We start from the raw sequence: 25,666 nt of genomic DNA, 5'->3' as shown, positions 1-25,666 counted from the left end.
ATTTTGTTAGATATGATAATGGTAGCATTGTTATGCTAAAAAGAAGTCCTTATCTATTAGCAGTGTATACTAAAGTATTTACCAGTAAAACAGCAAACAAATAATTTTAATAAAACACCCTATGAAACAAAAAAAAGTGAAAAAATAGATTGGTAAATGATAATAATACTGATAATCATTAAGGATGGGAGTTATTTATCCTACTTTGGTGTATGTTTGAAATTTTCATAATAAAAATATAAAAGAAGCAATTACTGAACTAATACTACCTATAAGACACCATCAGCACATTTTATTAATCAGTGAGTGTCCAACTTTCTTTTTACTTTAAATTGGAGAACAATAATAGGAAAGAATACCTTATCATGAATTTCTAAGGTCCTATATGTTCTGGGTTCTGCCCATCTCCAATCTCACTAATGACTGCTATACCAAAAATTCTGCTTTGTATTTAATACATGTGTGTGTGAAATCAAATTGATATTGTTTGACTTCTTTTTCAAATGCTCTTTCCTGTATTCTTGTTCCTTGGTTCTGCATTTTGGTAATCTTTTTCTTTAATCCAATTCAATAAATATTTCAGGAATGATATACTAGGTTCTGTCAAGTCCCAGTAGCAGCAGAAAGGGTATGTTATTTTCACATGTATATGAAATATTAGTTTGTATATGAAATGTGAAAGGTATATGAAATATTCACATATATAATAACAGAATTGATAGATGCTATATTAATTCTATGAAAAAAGTGCTATGCGGATCCTGAAGAGGAAGATGTGAACAAAAATTTGATCAATCATGTTAGAGGAAGGTCAGAATTATCTTTCTATTCTCTCTATAAGAATATAAAATATGAAGAGGCAATCAAAGAATACACAGCCAAAATATGTAGAAAGCAAGTATTATAGAGATAGGTGGAATAGTTAATTTATAAAAACGTAATTTTTCTGGATTTGGTAAGTTTGTGTTGTTAACTTCAAAAATTTTGTAGATTTAATTTCAAATATTTACTTACATCCCCAACTTTGTATTTTTTCATTAAGGAGGTTCTGCCTCATCTTATTAACTTCAGGTGCCACACAAGCTTAATCCACTGAAGAAGGAGTCTGTGACTCACTAGGGTACATCTGTGCTGAGGGTATATCCATCAGTGAATAAAAAGAGAGGGGAAGAAACTCTTTGGTGAAGCTTACCTTCTAGTTGCAAGAGATACACAAAACAAAAATGTAATAAACAAGTAAATTCAACAGTATGTCAGAAAGTTAGTGCCATGGAAAAAGCAGAGAAGGGCTAGGGGAATGGAGAATGCAGAATAGAGTGTGCAGGTGGGTGGTCAGAGTAGGTAAGCCTCAAGGAGAAGCAAAGAATAGAAGAAAGTGGTTATTGATAATACCAATGGAATCTAGTTAAGTGTATTTGTTTAGGTGGTGCTCCATTATTCTCTCACTCAGGTTCCCAGTAGAGAGGATCTGAAGTCAAGTAACTCCAAAGTCACCATAATAAGAGGGTAAAGCAGTAATAGCTGGACCTGGTTAAGAACTGAATAGCTTCCCAGGGGACAGTAATCTTAGAGACTGGCGCTGAACAACAAACGGACACTAAAACATCACTGAAAACAATAAAATGGGGTCTATCGTATTTACTAGGACTTCTTGGGGGCTGGTAAGACCCTCCCCAAGTGGCATGGCTCTTTAAGGAGATTCAATCTGATGAATTCTCATGTTGTACTGTTGGGTAAGAGAGGCAAATATGGAATCACAGTTGAAATTATTCAGGCAACAGAAGGCTGAGTGATGCCACAAAGAATTGTCCTTTCCCATTGTCATCACCCACTTAGCATTCCATCTAGCCTCTAAACGAAAGTCATGAAAACAGATAAAAATACAAGTTTAAAGTACATATTGTTGACATTCCCTAAAAATAATAAAAACATGACAATGTAACAGTAATTGTAAAAAATTTATGTTTTTAGAGCATCACATACTCTTTTTTATATGGGCAGATGTTTCATAGTAGAAACACAAAAGGACAGGTCAGAACTGGATATGAATTCTGAATCTGCCACTTAATTGGTTAGCATTGGGCAAATCAGAAAGGGAAAATCTAGGTTTTATCATCATAAAATGGGGATAATAATAAGTTTCTTTTATGACAACTAACTGAGATAATTGCATTCAAATGAGCTTTTTAATCTATGAAGTATCATCTACTTGTTTGGTATAATAATAAAACTACAAAGTGGTTCATAGTTGCTAGGTAAGGATTATAGTTATGTGGCATATAATAATTAAAGTTTAATTATCCACCAATAGTTAAGACAGTGCAGAATGCTTTAAAATTTCTTTATAGGCTGTCTTCATAAAGCTTCAAGAAAGCAATCTAATAGTCTTTAACATCTTTTACTGGGATGTTAAAACAAGTGACACATTCATCTTATTTCTCAAAAGCAGAACAGATATTTTTTCTTACTTGAATAAATACCGAAGGAGTGATCCTTAACCAAATACCAGTATCAAAATAAATGTCTATTTTCCCCCAATTGCCAGCTAGGTAGAGTGATTCTTAAATGATACTTCTTGTCAGCAAGAAAGATGATCCCAAGAATGAACAGAAATAGCCTCTGTTCAACAGCTGTGGTGTCTATAATTTATAAGCCATGATCATCTCTCATCAGATTGGCTTGGTGTGCAGAATAGATGCAAGTTTTCCATTTGCATATTCATCACTTCTCAGAAAAGGAACTTTTGTTGTCTTATCCTTTTTAATACATTTCTCTCTTTACGTATAAATAATGCAATGAGACTATTTGAGGAATGTGACCTTGAAACTCTACCGTCATACACAAAGGTAAAAGATGTTCAACTAATCCTTAAACATTTATTCCCAATAGGCAAATGATTTTTAAGCATTGAAAGACAGGCAACACTGGAAACCAAGAGACTGAAGGAACGAAAGAAGAAAAGAGGGGAGAAGGGAGGGCGGGAGGAGGAAGCCATAATCACTGTACTTACTGTATCTTAGCAGTTTTTAAGGCTCTGCCTGCTTCTAGTTTCCTCACTCCCCCTTCAATCTTTACCTTTAATTTGTGCCCCTACATTGCCCTTGTTCCTTAGGTAGCTTACCCCCCAAGCTCACTACGTTCAGTTTCCCTCTTCAATTTCTTTCACTATTTCCCTCTTGTGCCGCTCTACCACAATTTCTATGCTATATATACTTGATTAGTCCTGTCTGACTCCTTTGCGACCCCATGGACTGCAGCCCACCAGGCTCCTCTGTCTATGGGAATTCCCAGGCAACACTACCGGAGTGGATTGCCATTTCCTTTTCCCTGGGATCTTCTCAACCCAGGGATCGAACCCCTGTCTCCCAGGTGGATTCTTTACCACTGAGCCGCCTAGAAAGCCCATATATTTACGTAAGTATGTCTAAAATACAGTTGAGCAAATACTGGGACTGATCGGAGAACTTTGTGCAAACTAGTCAGAACCGGGAGCTCTAGAGGAGAGGGTCTGTCCTCCATAACTGAGAATTAGACAGTACGTGGAGGAGGACCAGTGAAGCCAGGACAGAGTTGGCTTTTTCTGTTTGTGCCGTGGTGACCTGTATGAAAACAGTCCGTGACTCCAAAAACTTCCTTGTGACTCTCCTCCGACTGACCTTCGATCACGGCCCTTCCCCACTGCCGCCAGCGCTGACTTCCCTCAGACCCACACGCGGCTCTTCACGCCTCTCTCTCCCTACACTCCAGGCCTGTTTCTCTTCTCCAGGTTCTATTAATACTTCCATCTCTTTCCACTCGCCAAGATTCGGCCCAAATCTCACCCTCTCATTTCCACTCTGACAGGCTCTGCTCGCGGGCCCCCTAGCCCGGCTCCCACCCCCGGGCCCCTCCTCCAGGTAGCGAGGTGACATCCATCCCCCACCCCGCTCCGCGCACACCTGTGGGCCTCCGACCTCCCCCGCACCCAGCGCCCACCCTCCCTGCACTGCGCCCCCAGGGCCCTGGCCCCGGGCCCACGCCGGCCCGACGCCCGCCCACGGGGCCTCGGCGCGCACACGCCCACGCCCCGACCCCGACCTGCTCGCGTCCCCCCTCCCCCCGCCCCGCCCCGCCTGGTCCCCAAGTCTCGGGCCCCCGCCCCCCGCGGGCCCGCTGCACTGTGGGTAGGCGGCGGCGGCCGCCGCACACAGGATCCCGCGGCGGCGGAGCGAGGCTGCGCGCGCCGAACATGGCTGAGAAGCAGAAGCACGACGGGCGGGTGAAGATCGGCCACTACGTGCTGGGCGACACGCTGGGCGTCGGCACCTTCGGCAAAGTGAAGAGTTGAGTACGCCGCGCCTCGCGGGAGGCCGAGCCCCGGAGTCCGGGGGCGCCGGGCCGCGAGCGGGCAGCGGGTGGCGGGGCCTGGCGGCAGGTGGAGCGGCCGCGCCCGGGCCGCGCGGAACCTGGGGACCCAGAGAAGGCAGTGGGTACCGCTTCGCCCTGCGGCAGCGGCGGGGGCCCGGCGAGGGGGCTCGGGCGGGGGCGTCGCGGGGTCCTGGGACTGGCGTCCAGCAGGCTTCTACCGCCCGACCCCAGTGCCCCCCTCTGAAAGCCGGAGACTGGGTTGTTGGGCGAGATGCCTTTCAGCTGGGAGGCTGTAAGGATAGGGCTGGGGAATGACCCACGGTCTTGATGGTGGAGTTCCCATTTCGTGCCAGGTGTCCCGTTAGCGCTTCACGTGTGATTACAGCAGGTGCAGGTGTTATCTTCGCCTTTAACGTGAGAAAATGGGGACCCCCTAGGAGGGACGTGTTCAAGGTCACACCAAAATTGGCAGAACCGGGATGAAGGTCTAAAATGTCTTCCAATTTTGGCCAGGCTGGGAAGTCCTGCTGTCTGGATTCTTGTGTTCTCCCTGACTCTGGATTAGTGGGGCTGGTAGTCTAGGGGGGGATCCCGGGGCGCGAGGTAGGTGGGTCTTTCTGCTGGCCGTGGGAAACGCTGGGATGCAGCTGGGTTGGGTCAGGGCTTAGTTAGAACTGGGAGGTCTGAAGTTTGGTTGGTGTGTGTAAAATGGTTCTAGGAAGGCTTCTAGGATGGAGGGAGAGGAAAAAGGGACTTTGGTGTTGGATTTTGGAGGATGTAGGGCTGAGGCCAGAACTGCTAAGACATACTCTGCTGAGCTCTGTATTCTTAGGTGATGGGATCCCATTTTGGGTGTAGAAAAACAGGCTGCTTTGATTTTTTTTTTTTTTTTTCTGGTTACTAGTTAAGTATTGAACTTTCGTGTTTTTCTTGTTAATAAGAGTCATGTGGGATTAATTAACTTGTCCTCTCTCCAGAACTAGAACCAACTTATTAAAAATACTTCTTTGGGTTGTTTCTTTTTTCTTTTTTCCTTTTGCTGGGAAGATGTTGCATAGGCAGCTTGAAGATTTTATTGAGGCCTCTATTCCCTTAAAAAATCATAGTGAAGAAATCTTAAGTTTTAAAAATGAGAGTAAATTACAATTTTGTGTTAGTTTCTTCTCTATGACATTGTGAATCAGCTACAAGTATACATGTATTCCCTGCTTCTTGAGCCTCCCTCCCACCCTGCTAGGTCATCACAGAGCACCCAGCTGAGTTCCCTGTGCCATACCTTAGCTTCCCACTAGCTAGCTGTTTTACACATGGTAGTGTATATATCAATACTAGTCTTTCAGTTCATCCAAAAATCCTATTTTAACCTTGAATCCAGGCTGTAAGTGGATAGAAGAGACTCGTTCATTCGGATGGCAGGAATCAGTTTTTATTTACTTTTATTTTATTTTATTTACTGATACCCTTTCTTTTGTTCAGTAAACACTCAGTGCCTACAGTGAGGCAGGCACTGTTCTAGGTAATGCGGACACCCTAGGAGCAAAATCAGTAAAATTTTTCCTTTTGTGGTGCTTATATTCTAGTAGGGGAAGAGAGTAATCACTATGTGTATATATATGTGTGTGTGTAGTATTTTTTGTGCTGTGAAGAAAAATGAATCAGAGTTTCGTGCAGTTAGTAATTTTCAGTAAGATTGTCAGGCATGGCCTTACTGATAGGCTGGTATTTGTGTAAAGACCTCAGGTTTGTAAAATCCGTTCACGTCCTGTGAGGGCTGTGAAGTCCTGGCTTAGGTTTGCAAGACCTCATAAAGTGGTAAGTGAAGAGAATATATTTAGAGTGAATATATGAAGATTCAGGAACTGGATTCATGCTGTGACATTACTAAGGACTATTGTGTTTTGATGTTATACACTCAAGTCTTCACCATCTAGGCATGTTCACTTTCCAGGTTATGTAATGTATACTGTTCCTTTTCAAATTGTGTTAAAAATTGTTTTTTAAAAAATTCTTGTGTAATCTGATTGTTGGCTAAAATACCCATTAGATAGATCATTTGGTCCATTGTCACAGGACAGCTTAAATCTCCTTTTTGTATATATCCTTGAACTGCTTCTAGGCACTGACTTAAAATATAAACCAACAGAAGGTACTTGGATTTATGAGAAATCCTTTTCCTGGAAGACTCCTTCCCAGTGAGCAACCAACTGGGATGATTTCCTAACACTGTATGAGCTCCTCTCCAAAGTTAGGCAGTGCTCTCCCATCCAAAGTTAGAATCAGTACAATTGCTTAATAAAAATTATGTAAGTTGCAGCAGTCTAAACTTACTCATTTACAGTGGACCCTTGAACAGCATGAGTTTGAACTTCAGAGGTCTACTTTTACAACAGATTACTTTTTTCCTCTAAATAAATACTGCAGTATTATACAGTCCAGGTTGGTTGAATCCTAAAATGTGGAACCATGAATACTGAGGGTTGAATATAAGGTTATACACAAGTTTTCAACTTCCTGGGGTCCAGTGCCCCATCTCCAGTGTTGTTCAAGGGTCCATTGTAATTCTTTAAGGGACTAGAAACAAAAGCATGTTTATTTTTAAATACAACTTTTTTTCAAGCATATTTAACATATAAAAGTCACCCATTCTAAATGTATCATGCGTAGTACAAGTCAGTGATTTTTAGTGACTTTATTGAATGGTACAACCATTTTATAGATTTATAACATTTTCATCACCACAATAAGATCCCTCGTGCCATTTATAGTTAACCCTTAGCCCTAAGAAACTGTTAATCTGTTTTCTGTCTGAATAAATATGCTTTCTCTGGACATTTCTTATAAATGAGATCATTGAATATGAAGTCTCTCATGTCTGACTCCTGTAACAAGGCGTTTGATGTTCATGTATGACACAGCATGGTTCCTTTTCATTGCTGAATAATATTCCACCTCATGAACATGCCACATTTTGCCTATGCAGTCACCTGTTGATGACCTGTTTTCAGTTTGGGACTGTTACAGATAATGCCACCACAAATGTTGTATGCAAGTCTTTGTTGTGGATATATGTTCTCATATATATTGGGTAGATACCTAAGAGTAGAATTGTTGGCTTGTATCATAATTTTATTTTTATCTGTTGGAGAAACTGCACACTTTTCCAAAGTGGTTGTACCATTTTACAATCCCACCAATAATGTATGAGCGTTCCTGTTTCTCCAAATCCTCACTGACATTTGTTTATTGTCTTCTTAAAACTCTTCTGGTAGGTGTGAAATGGTAACTCATTGGGGTTTCAATTTGTGCTTTCCTAGTGATGATACTGAACATCTTTTCATGTAGTGAATAACCATTTGTGTATCTTGGGTGAAATGTCTTTTCATATCTTTAGTTCATTTGTTGGATTGGTTAAGGTGAGTTTATAAGAATTTTTTTTTATAAATTCTGGATACAAGTCCCTTATTGCAAATATTTTCTTCACGTCAGTTGTCTGACATGTATAAGTGTTTTGAATTTTTATGAGGTCCTGCTTATTGACTATTTCCTTTTATGGATGATGCTTTTGGTGTTATATTTAAGAAATCTTTGCTTTGGGTTTCAAGGATTTCTTCCCATTTTTTTTTTAAAAATAGAGGTTTATTGTTTTAGCTCTTATATTTACATCTAGGACTCATTTTGAGTTAACATTTGAGTATGGTCTAAGTTGAGATTCTGAGGTCAACTTTTTGAGTATGGATATCCAATTGTTCCAGGACCGTTTATTGAAAATACTTACATTAAAAAAGGAAAGAAAATACTTACATTTTGATTTGCTATTGATTTAGACTTTATAAATTTAATTTCTACTAAAAAACAGTAGTAGATGGTTTAGTTTTATATGGCTATGAAAACATGGAAATGGATAAGTGCTGAATATTTTATGTGCCTTCTCTCTTTAGCTATTATGTTATTTATAGATATTGAAATTTTAACTTCAGTTGTTGATGTATCAATTTACAGATCAAAGTTAGATACAATGAACAAAAATGGAAATAACTAGTTTTCACTTAATAGCATTTGTTTAAAGCTACTTTTAAAAACATGTGGAAATCCTTCTAATTGTTGATAAATAATTGAAACCTTATTTAAAATATTGAGTTGATTTTTCTCCATTGTTCTAGTGTAAGAGTACTAGGGGAGTGCTTATGGAAACAGATTATGTTGGCTGTCAGAGTTTGAAGTAGTGCATTTTATCTACTTGAATGTTTTTCTTTGTATTGTTTTGGTTCTTACTCTTTCCCAGGTAAAGTATAACTGCTGTTTAAGAGCTCTTGTAATTAGACTTGCTTAGTTCTTACCTAAATAATGTCATAGAAATTCTAGAAGAATAGATCTTGTGTATGTGTTTTACAAAGACCAGCTGAAGAAAAAAAGTGTTTTAAATATAATGGTAATTATATTTTAAAAAGAAGCTTGTATTTTCAGGGTGAGAACTGACAGATTTGATTTATGAAATCATTATTCTTCATTAGAATTGTGCACCATAGGATCAGTTCAGTTCAGTCGCTCAATCTTGTCTGACTCTTTGCAACCCCATGGACTGCAGCACACCAGGCTTCCCATCCATCACCAGCTCCCAGAGCTTGCTCAAACTCATGTCCATCAAGTTGGTGATGCCATCCAACCATCTCATAGGATGCTTTCAGTCAAAGTAGCCTTTTCTAGTCAGAAAGGTCTCATCAAGGCTTTGTTTTTTGTTGTTTTTCGAATAGTTATGTGAATGGCTCACAGAATTGACTGTCAAGAAATTAAGTAAATATTTTATTAAGTCTTCACTTCTGTGTAAGATAACAGGAAAGATAAGCAAATGTAGAGCTTGTTTTCAGTTATTCAATTGTATCCGGCTCTTCGCAGTTCCATGGACTGTAGCCTGCCGGATTCTTCTGTCCATGGAAATTTTCAGGGAAGAATACTAGAGTGGGTTGCCATTTCCTGCTCTAGGGGATCTTCTCAACCCAGGGACTGAACTCCTGTCTCCTGTGTCTCCTGAATTGGCAGGCGGATTCTTTACTACTGTTCCACCTGGGAAGCCCTAGAAATATAAATACCAAGTCCTAAGTGATAAATTAGATCTCAGACAACTACGGTCAGTTGACCTCAGAGTTATACCTGTGGTATTTCTGGCCCACACTGGCATTGTTTTTGACCCTCATGTAGTGTCAAGTCCCTTGAACTGCACGGAGATCAAACCAGTCCATCCTGAAGAAAATCAGTCCTGAATATTTATTGGAAGGAGTGATGCTGAAACTGAAGCTCCATTACTTTGGCCACCTGATGTGAAGAACTGACATTGGAAAAGACCCTGATACTGGGAAAGGTTGAAGGCAGGAGAAGAAGGGGACAACAGAGGAGGAGATGATTGGGTGGCATCACGGACTCGATGGACATGAGTTTGAGCAAGCTCCAGGAGTTGGTGATGGACAGGGAAGCCTGGTGTGCTGCAGTTCATGGGGTCGCAAAGAATTAGACACGACTGAGCAGCTGAACTGAACTGTAGTGTCAAGGCCCTAAAGAATACTTGAAACCTCTCTGGGCTTTGTTTTCTTCTTCTCCTTAGCAACAACACTGGAATGTGAAATTTATTTGCAACCGATTTTTGGAGATTTAATTTCAAAATATAGATAAGTTTAATTGTTCCTTCTGGCTTAGTAGAAGTTTGAATTACTGAAGACCAGAGCTGAAATAAAGATGTAATGTAAACAAAAGAAAAGGGAAACATATTTGTAACAATTTAGTGATAAAAGCTACAACTTGATTAAGTTGACACTAGAAGAGTTGACTCAATTGGAAAAGACCCTGATGCTGGGAGGGATTGGGGGCAGGAGGAGAAGGGGAAGACAGGGAATGAGATGGTTGGATGGCATCACCGACTCGATGGACATGGGTTTGAGTAAACTCCACGAGTTGGTGATGGGCAGGGAGGCCTGGCATGCTGCGATTCATGGGGTCGCAAAGAGTCGGATACAACTGAGTGACTGAACTGACTGACTGATATTTACTATATATGCACTTGGTTTTATTTATTCCCCAAAGTAATCCTGGATTTGGTATTATCTCCATTTTGCAAATGTAGATATTGAGAATTAGATACTTTAATTTGCCTAAGGTCACAGTGCTAGTAAGTTGCAGAAGTGGCAAATTTAGGGTTCTCTGATGCAAGTCTGTCCCACTCTTTGCGACCCAATGGACTGTAGCCTGCTAGGCTCCTCTGTCCATGGGGAGTCTCCAGGCAAGAATACTGGAGTGGGTTGCCGTTCCCTCCTCCAGGGGATCTTCCCCATCCAGGTATTGAACCCCTGTCTCATAAGTCTCCTGCATTGGCAGGCAGGTAAATTACATATGGATGATTAAAAATTATATTTTCATATAAATTTTATGCTTGTGTCTCAGTCCATTCCATTTTTTATATGATAAATTTACTGAATTCTGACACTTTTAACCCAAATTTCTTTAAAATACCAGGTATTTCAGGGTTCCCCCATCCCCGTTATGAAAATAACTTTGACTAAAGATTGCCAGTGGCCTTCAGTAACCAGACTAAAGAGAATTTGTTAAAAATAACGATGTCCTAGGATGAAGGAACATTGGTTTTGGAAGGCATTAGCTGGGGATTTTCATTTCATGCTACTGCCAGTTATATGAATTTGGGAAACCATTAAACTTCCTTGAGCTTGTTTCCTCTTTTGTAAAATGACAGTAACAATACTTGGCTACCTACATTCTAGGTTTTTTTTTAAGGATTACATGAATTGAGGCACATAAAATGGCTTAAGAGAAGATGAGATACTTTGCAGAGAGATGGCTGTTGTGGAGATGACTAGATACATGGCCATTTGGAGTGAACCCTGTACCCTGTGTGAGGTGTCATTAATAGTAAATGTTTACTGATTGCGATTCTGATTGCAACATTGAGACTTAACTTTAATAATTTGCCCCAGTTGTTTTGGTTGCCTGCATTGGAAGGTTCCTAATGATTAACTCATTTGTGCTATATGATATTTAGTTTTTAGTATTTATATTAAAAATCCAGTATCTTTTTGGGTTAAGTCATGAAATGTGTTTTTTCACAAATATGGAAAATGAATAAAATAAGAATGAAATGGGAGTAACTGTTGATGTTCATATAAATTGCTAGCTGAACTGGTTTTACTTCTGAAGATATGTAATTCTAAACAGCTGTTAAGCAATACTTCCAACTAATGAAGCTATATATTTTCTGAAATACTAGACTGTTAATGTTGGAATGAAAATGAATTCATCATCTTTCTTAAATAATCAAGTAAATAGTGTGCTATTTAGGGTTTTTTGCACCTGATTTATCTTATTTTTATGATTTCAGTGTTTTGTCCTTAATGCTGAATGGATTTTGTTCATTTTGTATAATGGATTGATTCTTGAAAGACACTTTTCCATAGGAAACAATGTTATAAATGATGGACAGATTCAGAGGAAGTCCACAAAGACAGGATGTTATACAGTATAGAGAATACTGGATTTAGAAGGCCTCCTGTGTGGAAGTTTGCTGTTACAAGTCAAAGTCACTTGATCTCTGAAAAAGAGAATAAGACTTATATGTTCTTTTATACTTTTGAGAGTAATACAGGAGAAAATGTAAGTGAAAATTACAAGTACTTAACTTTTATGTACTTGTATACTTGGACCCTATTATGGCCTTAAACCTGTAATTAGCTGAACTCTGAGAATAATCTGTGATCTGGTTCTGAGATCAGGATTTATTTGATGTTGAGAAGAAAGGGTTTACTATGTTCTGTTTTATTTTTCTCTGGCCTTTTTTCATATTTCATTTGTGTATGTTTATTAATCTAATTCTCCAGACACTGCTCACTTATCACCGTCTTCTGTATACCATGTATATGTATGCAATGTATATATGCAAACAGGTAACAGATACCTATTCCAGGTCTCATGGTAGTGATCACAGAACTCTTGGATAAAGGAGGCAAAGCTGGGGAAGGGAGGAGAATGTGAGCGGCAGCTGGCAGTTTTTATGTGTAGTTTGTTGTCAAGGTTCTATTGCAGTAGAACCAAAATAATACACACAGTTAATATTTTTCAAACTTCGTAATGCAGACTCTGAGCTAAAAATGCCTTTCTGCACTCTTTCTCCACACATATCTATGTGAGTTAGAAAGGATTTTTGTAGTTGATCATATACTGAGGAACTTACTTCAATTCCGTGGACTTTCTCCCTTTCCCATGCTGACACGGCACTGCTTTATCTAGTTGTACTTTTTTTTTTTTAATGTGCCAAAATAGTCACTTACCTTGTAGTCCATGTTAGCTTTCCTTAAAGCGTTTGTACTGCTTTGTAGTGATTATACTGTTGCATTTACTCTTCTGAGATTCTTGTGGTTTCCTTAATGATAGGGAAAGTACTTTATAGAGAAAGTAGTTAATATTTTGAAGCCAGGTAGATAATTTAATTGGATCTAACAGAAGATCTAATCTCAAATGAGAAAGTGGGTGGCAGAAGACCCCTAAAATATTGAATGTGTTATGAAAGTGAGAGCCAGTCTCCCTGGTGTGTTTATTAGTTGCAAATGTAAGAGAAAACACTTTGAATCAGGTTAAATAGATTTTTATCTATTATTTAGACCATTGAAATGCATATGCAAAGCAATGTGTTTGTTTTGAAATGTGGCAACCATTTTATTTTTAGTATAGTGTTATTAAGGAAAGAATTTGAGGCAGCTCTTATCTCTGCTAATAATAGAAATCTGCACCCCTTCAAGGGAACAGTATTCTTGCTTAAGTGGTGTCTTATGGTTGACAGTGTTTGCCTCTGATAAATTTTACTATATTTCTTTTGGTAGTGCTTTTATTTTTGAGTGTTAATAATCCTTTTTTAAATTTGCCCTTAGTTTATTTAAACAGCTTTTATAGAATCATCAAATCTTGCTATAACATCTCTTATCCTGAATGTTAGTGTATTAATTTATTGAAATACTTTCTTTTGGAATCTTTATTCTTCATATTATTTTGTATTTACATTTTATGCACTATTAAAAACATAGTGAGCAATATATTCTAATATCTCAATTTCTAAATTATAAATTAGTTATAAGATGGCTATATAGCTATCATAATTGAAAATAATGGAATTAAAGTTTTAAGTATGCCATAATTTTTTTTCTAAATTCTTACTTTACTTGATAAATACCATAAATATTATTTAATTTTTGTTTTTAATGTGTTGGAGCATAACTTGATACCATATGTATTCCATAATTGAGTTGAGTTCTGCCAGACTTAGTTAATGAGATAATAGAACCAATTATATCTTAAGGACCTACCATGTTTAATCATACAAGATTTTAAGCAAACTGTTTATGTCATTGTCAAAAATGTGGCAATGATACTACAAATTGGGAGTATCTGGAAAGAAGGAAGAGGGAAATATTCAAAACAGAATTTACTTAAATGATTCTTCTCTCATGTTAGAATTCTATGTCAAATATGATATAATGAATCTGCCTTTTACTCAGATTTATACCAGGTCTTCTCAGTGCTCTACTAATTCACAGTTAAGTAGTATGATGGTTATACTATATACTATAAATTTGCTTTTAGTAAGAAATTTGGCTTTGTGTCTTATGGTAACTTTTTGGTTAAGATAAAGAAATGTGCTTTAGAGGGCTTATTGCTGCTGAACAACTATTCCCAAAGAACTTAGGTGTCATTCTAAGGGAAATCTTGGTCCTTTACTCTATTTAATACGTCTAGTAAGATTTCCTATTTGGGACAGTACAAAGCTAGATGAGATCATTGATAGACAAATCACAGAATGAGAATTTAAATTTGCATTGACTCTTTGAATTGCTAGGTAGAATTTGATAGGGATAAGTGTCAAATCTAGGGTAAGAACAAAACTGAAAAGCAGGTATATAAGAGAGTAGAACAGTTGATAGCAGTTCTAAGATATTGAAGTTTTATCTGACCATGAATTTTGGAAGTATATATTATGAATACTTAAGTGTAAAGATTGTTATTGGGTAGAAAATAGACATATAGATTGATATTGATGAACCATGTTAGTAGATAGTTGTAGAGGTATTAATAGTATAGTTCTGTACTTTGTATTAAGCTAAATGTTGAATATTGGCTTTAGTTCTTGGTTCCACAATTTGGAAAAAAAATCTTAGCCACTTATATTTCATTCAGAGAATGATCATTATAACTAGGGGAGTTCAGAAAGTATGCCATGTGAGGTATGGTAAAGAATATTTTTCTAGATTTTATCTGGAATTTATCTAGATTTAATCTGGAAAAGAACCTGATGCTGGAAAAGATCGAAGGCAAAAGAAGAAGGGGACGAAAGAGGATGAGATGGTTGGATGGCATCACCGACTCGATGGATATGAGTTTGAGCAAGCTCCCGGAGTTGGTGATGGACAGGGAATTCTGCCGAGCAACAGGTCACGGGTCCCGAAGAGTCGGACATGACTGAGCCAGTGAATGAATGAACACACACACACACACACACACACACACACACACACACACACACACACACACACACACACACACACACACACACACACACACACACACACACACACACACTTGTATATTTTAATGTGATTGTCTTCCCTGCCTGGCTATGATTTCTAACTTGCATCACATCAACTTTCTAGTTAAGGTGGAATTGAAAATCTGGAGAAAATTAAAAATCTGAAGGCAGCCAGGACTTGAGTGGTTGATATCCCTGTGAGAAGAAAAATGCATTGGAGTGAGTCTGACATTTTGTTTGGCTTTTCTCTTTGAGTCATTTTATTATTTGTAAAGATAGTAAGTGTAAGAAGCCAGAGAACAGTGGGTAAAAGGCAGAAAAGCTAGGCAGAGTTTGAATCCTAGGGAGACAGCAGTTGGAGTTCATAACTTATCAAGGAGGAGAGTCGCAGGTAAGCAGTTGGGTTTTTGGTTGCAAGCCCCTGAAGACTGAAATCTTTAGAATCAGCTTAATACTAGACATATTAAGATTATCTGCCTCCTGTCTTTATTCTCTGGAGGATAATAAAATCAAGTGGACCCTCTATAGTTTTTCACACACAGTGTTCAACATTCTAGGCAACAAGGGCAAGACAATAGGAAAAAACTCATAGGAATTCAGATATTAAAGCTATCAGACATGGGCTTTAAAATAATTACGATTGAAGTGATGTCAGTATCTTGATGGTATGAGTTATTTCTTTTTTTCATCTCCCCTTCAATGTACATCTAATTGGACATGCATAACCAAAAAAAAAAAAAAATCTTCTGCATAGCATGCCAGGACACTCGAGATCCATCCATCTTTGTACCTGAAAGTGGGTGGATTGGAATGCAGAAAAGGCTGTGGAGTGAGGGAATGTTGCCAGTGGGTCTGCAGTGGGCCAGCACAGGCCGTTTTTGGCAAAGGAGGTGGAGGGTGATGGTGGTGAGTGGGGGTCGGCCCAGCTGTGCATGCCGCAGCTGGAGGGACCTGTTGCTGTCTCTGTGGAGAGTGCTCAGTGACTGGAGAGAGCGAAAGGAAAGAGAAAAAGGCAAAGAGAACTGAAAGAAAGCATCTCCTGTCCACTGGGCCTATGATTCTGGCCATAGGACTACCCATGGGCTGGTGGGACCCTCACCCCAAACTTGGGGATCCCTCTACTAGGTTGTGGGCACACCCAGAGCCCAAAGATTAACATACATCTCCTCCAGTGTGCCACCAGCTATCCTCTCCTCTTTTATTTTCTCTGCCAAGTTATGTTTGTTGTTGATGCACATTCCCAATTCCCAACCTTGTACTGGTAAGAGAAATGAAAATAATAATAATAATAACCTGTGCTATACCACTACCTTCTGGAAAACAAAAGGAAGACTTCTAATTGCCAACCTACTGAATTGTTAGGAGTAAAGTAAGCAAAACCTTGCCTAAATAAAGAAAAATCTTTTGCTACTTCGAATGTGAGGGCAAAGTCTCATTTCATAAAGCACCATGGGAAAATATCATTGTAATCTTGTTATCACAAGAAGAAAGTGACAGTTTTCCCACAACCAAACCCAAAGACCTGAAATATTGTGATCTAACTTTATAGCTATTAAAATGAAATTCAGTGAGCTGCAGGAAAACTTAGGCAATACAGTGATCTCAGGAATAAATTAATAAATGGAAGGAGTGCTTTACCCAAGCGATTGAAATTCTAAAAAGAAACCAAACAAATTATGGAGCTAAAGAACTCAATAAATTAGATTAAGAATTACAATGCAATGGAAATAGAGCAGGTCACATGGAAGAATTAGCAAGCTCAAGGGCAGGGATCTAGAGATGATTCAGATGGCAGAGAGAGAAAGAAAAATAAGATTTTTAAAAAGTGAAGAAATTGCAAAAACTCACTGACTTCATCTGGTGAGCCAAAGGAAGAAGAGAGGGAAAAGGGAGCAGAGAGTGTATTAAAGAAATAATAGCTGAGAACTTTCCAAACCTGGAGAAGGAACTGGATATACACATCCACAAAGCTAATAGAACGTCTGCTTATTTAAACACAAAAAGACATTCTCCAAGACATATTATATTAAAACTGACAAAAGTTAATGATAACTTTAAAGACTGCAAGGAAAAATAGTAACCTACAGAGTTACCCTCATTAGGCTATCAGCAGATTTATTAGGAGAAACTCTGTAGGCTAGGAGAGAGTGGAATGAAATATTCAAAATGTTGAAAGATAAAAGCTGCCAACCAAGAATACTCAATCTGACAAAATTATTCTTCATATATGAAGGAGAAATATGGGCTTTCCCAGACAAAAACTGAGTTAATCACCAATAGACCTGCTTTATAGGAAATGTTGAGAAGAGCTCTTCAAGTTGAAAGTGCACAAAAGATGAAAGTACACAACTCTGATTATGATGATAGAAAAGTAACTTTTTGCAATAATATATTTAATATTTTTAATATAATTTAATATTTAATATATTTATCCTAATTATAGCACAGAAATTAAAGGAAATGAAGTATAGCTACCACAACTTGTAATCACATCATAAGAAAGGTAATTTGTGATGTCAAAAATGTGAAAAGGAAAGAGCTAAAGAACCTTTATAGGCAAATGAAGATAAGTTGCTATCAGCAGAAAAATAATTTTCATCTATGAAAAGTTTTATATAACTTTCATGGTAACCATAAAAAAATCTAGAGTGGAGAATGAAATATTTTTTAAAAATAGGAGACTGAGAAAATCACTATGAAAAACCACCAACTTACAAAGGTAGACAGAAACAGAGGAAGAAATAGTGGAGCAGTAAAATAATACAAGGTAAAGGACAATATGGCAGTAGTATGTTCTTACATGTCAAATAGTCACCCTAAATGTAAATGCATTGAATTCACCAATCCAAAGGCACAGAGTGGCTGGATGGATTAAAAAAAAAACAAGACCCAATTATATGTGTTCTACAGAACACTTTTTAGTTTTAAAGACACAGAATGGCTCAAAGGAAAGGATGGATGATGATATTTCAAGTAATTGGAAACCAAAAGAAGGTGAGCATAACCACACATATCAGACAAAGTAGACTTCAAGTCAAAAAGTATAATGAGACAAAAAGGGTCATTGTATAATGATAAAGGGATCAGTGTATCAAGAGATTATGTGCTCAGTTCCTCAGTCGTGTCTGACTCTTTGTGATCCCATGAACTGTATGCTGCTAGGCTCCTCTGTCCATAGCATTTTCTAGGCAAGAATACTGGAGTGGGTTGCCATTTCCCTACAATCATAAGTATGTATGCTCCCAACACAGAGGCACCAAAATGCATTAAGCAAATAATAACAGATCTTAAGGAGAAGTAAACAGCAGTACAGTAATTGTAGGTTATTTCAGCATTCCACTATCAGGAGTAGATAGATCATACAACAAATTCAACAAGGAAACATTGGAATTGAATCACACTTGAAAACAAATGGGCATATGTAACATTCTGTCCAACAGAATACATATTATTCTCAAGTACATATGGAACATTCTCCAGGATAGATCATATGATAGGCTACAAAACAAGTCTTAGCAGATTTAAGATTGAAATCATACCATCTTTTCTGATCACAATGGTATGAAACTAGAAATTTACAAGAAGATAGTAAGAACGTCTGAAACCATATGAAAACTAAACAACACACTTATAAGAAACCATTGAGTCAAAGAAGAAATAAAAATGGAAATAAATTATTTTGAGACAAATGAAAGTGGAAATATAGTATATTAGATTTTGTGGAGGCAACAAAAGTATATCTGAGAGGAAAGATTATAGTAATATATACACATAACCTCAGATATGCAGGAAATACACCACCCTAGTGGTAGAAAGTGAACAGGAACTAAAGAGCCTCTTGATGAAGGTTAAAGGGGAGAGTGAAAAAACTGGCTTAAAACTCAACATTCAGAAAACTATGATCATGGCATCCGGTCCCATCACTTCATGGCAAATATTTGGGGAAACAGTGAAAACAGTGAGAGACTTTATTTTCTTGGGCTCCAAAATCACCGCAGATGATGACTGCAGCCATTAAATTAAAAGACATTTGTTCCTTGGAAGAAGAGCTATAACAAATCTAGCCACTGTATTAAAAAGTAGAGACATCACTTTGCCAACAAAGGTCCATCTAGTCAATGCTATGGTTTTTCCAGTAGTCATGTGCGGAAGTGAGAGTTGAACCATAAAGAAGGCTGAGCAGCAAAGAATTGACACTTGAATCATGGTGCTAGAGAAGACTCTTGAGAGCCCCTTGGACTTCATGGAGATCAAACCAGTCAATCCTAAAGGAAATCAGTCCTGAATATTTGTTGGAAGACTGATGCTGAAACTGAAGCTCCAGTACTTGGGCCACCTGATGCGAACAGCCAGTGGAAAAGATCCTGATGCTGGGAAAGATTGAGGGCAGGAGGAGAAGGGGGTGACAGAGGATGAGATGGTTGGATGACATCACTGACTCAGTGAACATGAGTTTGAGCAAGCTCTGAGAGGTAGTCAAGGACAGGGAAGCCTTGTGTGCTGCAGTTCATGGAGTCACAGAGTCAGACACGACTGAACAACAACAGTAACACGTGTATTAAGAAATTAGATCTCAAATAAGCCACCTAACTTAATACCTCAAGGAATTCAAAACAGAAGAGCAAATTAAGCCAAAGGTTAGTAGAAGAAAGGAAATAATAAATATCAGAAGGCAAATCAATGAAATAGTGACCAGAAAAACAACAGAAAGGATCAATGGAACTAAGAGGTGGTTCTTTGAAAAAAATAAAAATTGACAAACCTTTAGCTGAACTAAGGAAAAAAAAGAAAGACTCAAATAAGTAAAATTAGAAAAGAAAAGGAGACATTGCAACTGACTACAGAAATTAGACTCATAAGAGACTATTATGAATAACATGCCAACAGATTGTATAACCTAGAAGGAACTGATGCATTTCTGGAAACATAGAACGTACCAAGACTGAAAAGGACATCTTTTTGTTGTTGTTGTTGTTTTTGGGTATTAGTTCTAAGAGGTCTTGTAGGTCTTCATAGAACTGTTCAGCTTCTTCAGCATTACTGGTCGGGGCATAGACTTGGATTACCATGATATTGAATGATTTGCCTTGGAAACGAACAGAGATCATTCTGTCATTTTGGAGACTGCATCCAAGTACTGAATTTCGGACTCTTTTATTGATTATGATGGCTACTCCATTTCTTCTAAGGGATTCTTGCCCACAGTAGTAGATATAATGGCCATCTGAGTTAAATTCACCCATTTCAGTTAGCTGATTCCTAAAATGTTGACGTTCGCTCTTGCCATCATCTATTTGACCACTTCCAATTTGCCTTGATTCATGACCTAACAGTCCAGGTTCCTATGCAATATTGCTCTGTACAGCATTGGACCTTGCCTCCATCACCAGTCACATCCACAACTGGATGTTGTTTTTGCTTTGGCTCCGTCTCTTCATTCTTTCTGGAGTTATTTCTCCACTGATCTCCAGTAGCATATTGGGCACCTACTGACCTGAGGAATTCATCTTTCAGTGTCATATCTTTGCCTTTTCATACTGGGAAAGATCCGTCTAGTCAAGGCTATGGTTTCTCCAGTAGTCATGTATGGATGTGAGAGTTGGACTATAAAGAAATCTGAGAGCTGAAGAATTGATGCTTTTGAACTGTAGTGTTGGAGAAAACTCTTGAGTCCCTTGGACTTCAAGGAGATCCAACCAGTCCATTCTAAAGGAAGTCAGTCCTGAATATTCATTGGAAGGACTGATATTGAAGCTGAAACTTCAATACTTCAGCCACCTGATGCGAAGAGCTGACTCATTTGAAAAGACCCTGATGCTGGGAAAGATTGAAGGCGGGAGGAGAAGGGGATGACAGAGGATGAGATGGTTGGATGGCATCATCGACTCAATGGACATGAGTTTGAGTAAACTGTGGGGGTTGGTGATGGACAGGGAGGCCTGGCATGCTGCAGTCCATGGGGTCACAAAGAGTCTGACACAGCTGAGCGACTGAACTGACTGACTGACCAAGACTGAATCAGTACTGGAATTCTAGCTAGAGCAATTAGGCAAGACAAAGAAATAAAAAGCATCCAAATTTCTTGTGGAAAGATGACCTTAGGTTTACCTTCTTTTAATACAGTTTCTCTTGCACATATACCAAGATAAATGTGCTATTTCAGTTCTGTTACCAACCAGCAGTATTTATGCTGAAAATTATCTGTGATTGGTGAATTACATCTGGGCTGAGAGGATTAAGGAAACACATATTATACTCTAAGGATCTACATCACTGCCTTATTGTTTCACTAGCATAAAATTTGTAGGGAAATAGACCTCCAGCTCCCCTTTATGGCGTCTCTTCTAACTCATTGCACCCTTTGTGCAGGGATTAGAAGCTGCATGCATGGGCTATTATTTCATGTGGTTAATATTTGAAATTTACGAATGCTCTGAGTCTGTGTGGTTGATTAAGGGTCTGGGAAGCAGCAACTGGATATTTTAAGGACGCTGGATAAAGATGTGTTTGATTTTTGTCATACTGACAGGCTATATTTCCAATGCTAAGTCCTTCCAAAGAGCTAAGTAAAATTGGTGATAAGATGACTACCTGTTGTGTCCTGTGAGTTTGAATGTTATTTTGAACCCAGTACTACTGATGATCATTCTGGAAGAGGAAGGGAGAGGGAGGAGGGCAGAGGGAGGATAACAGGGCATCCTCTGTCATTCCGTTCTCCTCCCGCCTTCAGTCTTTCCCAGCATCAGAGTCTTTTCAAATGAGTCGGCTCTTCACATCAGGTGGCCGAAGTATTGAAGTTTCAGCTTCAACCTATAATTTTGTACTCAATATTTGAAGAAATAGTAGGAGAAAACTTCAAAGCTGATGAACACATCAAGCCACAGATTCAGAAGATGTATGAACCATAAGCAGAATAAATACAAGAAAACCATTCATAGGTATATCATTGGAAAATGGGTTAAGATTGTTTGTTTTTTTTTCCCTTGAGACTTTCCTATACTGGAGTGGTCTTCAGTGTATGCAGAGATGGGGGAAAATGTTAAGGGAACATCTTAAAAGTAGCCACAGGATAAAAAATGCATATTATTTTCCAAGGAATGAAAATAAGCTGACTTTTTAACCAAAAACAATGAAAGCAAGGAAATAGTGGAGTGATATCTTTAGAGAGGTGAAACAAACAAACTGCCAACCTATAATTTTGTACTCAACAAAAATATTCTTCAAAAATAAAGACATAATATGTTTTCAGGTAAGGATAAACTGAGAGTATGTCTCTAGAATATCTCTATGGAACATAAAATTATGTTAAATAAATATGTTCAACAACAGAAATTATTCAGTTGGGGGCTTTGAAGGGGAGATGTCTGAAGGCAGGAAATGAAAGGGGAGTAAACAGGAGGGAGACAAAGCATGGAAAATAAGATGCATAGGAAGAGAGGAGACACGTAAGGACAAGAGTTGGAAAGATAAGAGGGGATGATTTAAGAAGCTTTGGGAATGTTTCTGGATTCTGTTTTTCATCTGGAGTGATTACATACGTAAACATTTTTTCAAATCTTTTATCTCTGACCTGAATGCTAATACTTGATTGGCCAAAAAGTTTGAGTCTTCCCCCAACATCTTATGGAAAAACCCAAATGAACTTTTGCCAACCCAGTACTTTGTCCATCAGTTTTAAATAATCTCTTCTATACTGGAAAACTTTTTTCCCTGGCTCTGTGTAGATAATTCATCTTAAATGATTCTATAAAAAGTTGATTCTCCTGTGAAATTCTTGATTAACTGAAGTTTTAAAGAAGTACTTTAAATTTATAATCCAAGCCAACATGTTTTTAAAAATGAAGCAGAATACAGAATATCATCATCAGTAATCAGTTCTCAAAGGTAGATTTAGAACATGTGTGTGCTCAGTCACTCTAGTTGTGTCCAGTCTTTGCGACCCTATGAACTGCAGTCTACCATGCTTCTCTATCCATGTGATTCTCCAGCCAAGAATCCTAAAGTGGATTGCCATGTCTTCCTCCAGGGGATCTTCCTAATCCAGGGTTTGAACCCTTATCTCAATGTCTTATGCATTGGCAAGTGGATTCTTTATCACTAGCGCCACTTGGGAAAACTTGCTTTAGAATAATCTTTGCTTAAAAAAGGGCTTCCCCGGTGGCTCAGATGGTAAAGAATCTGCCTGCAACGTGGGGTACCTGGGTTCGATCTCTGGGATGGGAAGATCCCCTGGAGAAGGGAAGGACTACCCACTCCAATATTCTTGCCTGGAGAATTCCACAGACAGATGACCTGGCAGGCTATAGTCCACGGGGTTGCAAAGAGTAGGACATGACTGAGCGTAAACTTTCACTTTATTGTTGATCACTTTGCTTAAAAAAAAATCACATCCTCAGGCCTTTCCTGATCTATTTAAAATAATTTTCCCACCTTAACCCCAGTCATTCTTGTTATTTCCAGTACTCAGCATGATTTTCACTTTTGGTCATTATATCACCATTATATCATATTTGTTTATTGTTTATATTCTCCTCCAGAATGCAAGTTTCATTTATACCTGCGTTTTCAGCATTTAGAGCAGTGGCTAGCACACATTAGACACTCAGAAAATATTTCTTGAATGAATGAACAAATGAATCTTCAGGCCAACAGGGAGTAAAAATAATTAGGAGAAAAAGGTCTTCCAGGAAATATGAATTTGTTCTCTCAGTAAAAATTTAGTGCATGTTATATATTGTATAATGGGATTGTTTCAGTCCATGTTCTATTTTCTCGAAATTAGGCAGTCAACTTTCATGTATTCTGATCCATAGGAAAGGCCACAGCCCTATTCCAGCCTCCATTTTACCTGAACATATCAATTCTTCCTTAATTTTTCTTACTCCATCCCTTCACTGTGCCCAAATTTCTCAGCTGAAATGCTGGACGTAAAAGGATAAACATGCAAGTAAGCACTCTTGATGTGTTGTAATTAAGAGAACCTGGTTATTGGAAAGTGAAGTAATATGAGTTTTGAGCTTGTGTGTTAGAGGCAGATGAACCATTTTGTTCCTCATTGTTCTTTAATTCTAGTTTCTTCATCTGTAATCTTGGGGTAATGTTTACTTCTAGAGTTCTGGGGAATAAATAAGATTTGTATATAATGTGCTCACAGTACTTGCTTAATCAGTGCTATATCAACACAGGAAGTCTTTTGCTTCCTGTTCAGAACTGTCCTTCATAGAATTTTACAGGACTTTCAGGGAAAGGAAATTGGGAGAGCAATGAGATTGTTTTGTCTTACCACAGGTGAAGAAGAAAGGAGGCTTGTGTTATTTTGGCAGAAGTCTGGTGACAGTAGGGGTCAGGACATGTGTGCAGTCAGATGACTGTCTTGATTCCCAGAGTGAAGACTCTTGATACAATGAGTAAGGGGCGGCTGATGCCGCCTCACGGCCCTGCTTGCTGGCACGTGCTGTCCCTTGGCTTGGAAAGCCTAGCAGGTATAGTGTCATCCAAACATTCTTTCTTAGCTTTTTAAATTGAATTGTACCATATATGTGAAGCAGTACATATATTCTAAGTGATTTCTTACATAAATCTTCAGTGAATTTTCACAGACTGAACGTACCCATGTAACTACTACTTAAAAGCACAAAAAATGACCAGTTTCCCACAAGCCCCCCACTTTGTGTCCCATTTTAGTTACTGTTTCCATCTTCTGCCCCCATCAAAGGTCACCACTATCCATGGATTATAGTTTTATTTATATTTGAACTTCATAGAAATATAGGCATATCTGTCTCATTTATTTCACTTGAGGTTTTGTTTGTGAGATTTACGTACATCCTTTATATATAGTTGTAATTCATTTATTCCCATTGCTGTATAGTATTATGTTAAGACTATACATTATATCTACTGTATGAGAAGAATATAACTCAAATTACACATATTATACAGTATGTTTGTAGCCTGTACAGCAGAATGACATTTTGACAGTTCTTTGCTCTGCTTGAGCCTCAAAGACAAATAGATTATAATTTAGACCTAAAATTACAATAGTTTTTTAATTGTTCCTTTATTAGATTTTAATAAAGGATTTCTATAAGAATTTTAGTATAATTTTAATAAATCTTAGATTTGTTTCTTTACTTCATTAGATATATTAATGTTCTAAATTATATGATATTAAAATTGAATGAAGTATTTAAATGAATTAATAAGGAGTAATGTATAGGAAGAGAAGTGTTTCAAGTTATTTTTCGTAAAATTATAGGATCTGTGCTTCTGGTGAAAAATGCTTGACTTCAGTGGAGGTGATACTGGACATTTGAAAATGTATAGTCTTTGTGGAAAACAATCATGTATTTACAATTCCATAATACAGTTATATAAAATCCTGGGTCTTGTGTATCAAGAAAAACTGGAAAACTTCCAGAAAATGACAACTAAAGTCAAGAGGCTAGAGTGGCTCAAAAGACTCACACCCTTTAGTGTGGAGTGATTTTGGGGGTGTAATTGGAAAAATATTAGACTTTGAAGGGGGATTAGACTTGATCTAGTTCAACCTGTTACTTAGTGCAGGAATTTATTGTAGGATGATCTTGACAAATGGCTGAGCTTTCTCTGATTGGATATCAGATGGTGCATGCCTCTGAGTTTTAATCTTGATCCTGCTTCTTCATAGTTGAATGTCTGTGGGCAAATTCTTAACCTCTCTGTGCCCCATTGTCTTGGTTTATCATTTATTTCCAGCCTTGGCAATAG

At 38.1% G+C, this 25,666-nt stretch overlaps 1 protein-coding gene across 2 annotated transcripts in view; it reads left to right on the top strand.

Annotated features, from left to right (window-relative positions):
- The first annotated feature begins 4,151 nt into the window (after positions 1-4,151).
- The window catches only part of PRKAA2 (protein kinase AMP-activated catalytic subunit alpha 2), a 68,960-nt gene continuing 47,445 nt past the window's right edge, over positions 4,152-25,666 (top strand). Inside the window, exon 1 of one of the 2 annotated variants that reach the window (XM_043461180.1) lies at positions 4,152-4,322. In XM_043461180.1, coding sequence (XP_043317115.1) covers positions 4,229-4,322 — 94 coding nt within the window. In that variant the 5' untranslated portion in view covers positions 4,152-4,228. Of the gene's footprint in view, positions 4,323-24,253; positions 24,400-25,666 lie in introns of those variants that run through there. The other variant, XM_043461179.1, reaches the window with a different exon arrangement.

This window comes from Cervus canadensis, chromosome 2, assembly GCF_019320065.1.
Source record: "Cervus canadensis isolate Bull #8, Minnesota chromosome 2, ASM1932006v1, whole genome shotgun sequence".
Lineage (NCBI taxonomy): Eukaryota > Metazoa > Chordata > Mammalia > Artiodactyla > Cervidae > Cervus > Cervus canadensis.
This window is presented reverse-complemented; position numbering and strand designations above follow the sequence as displayed.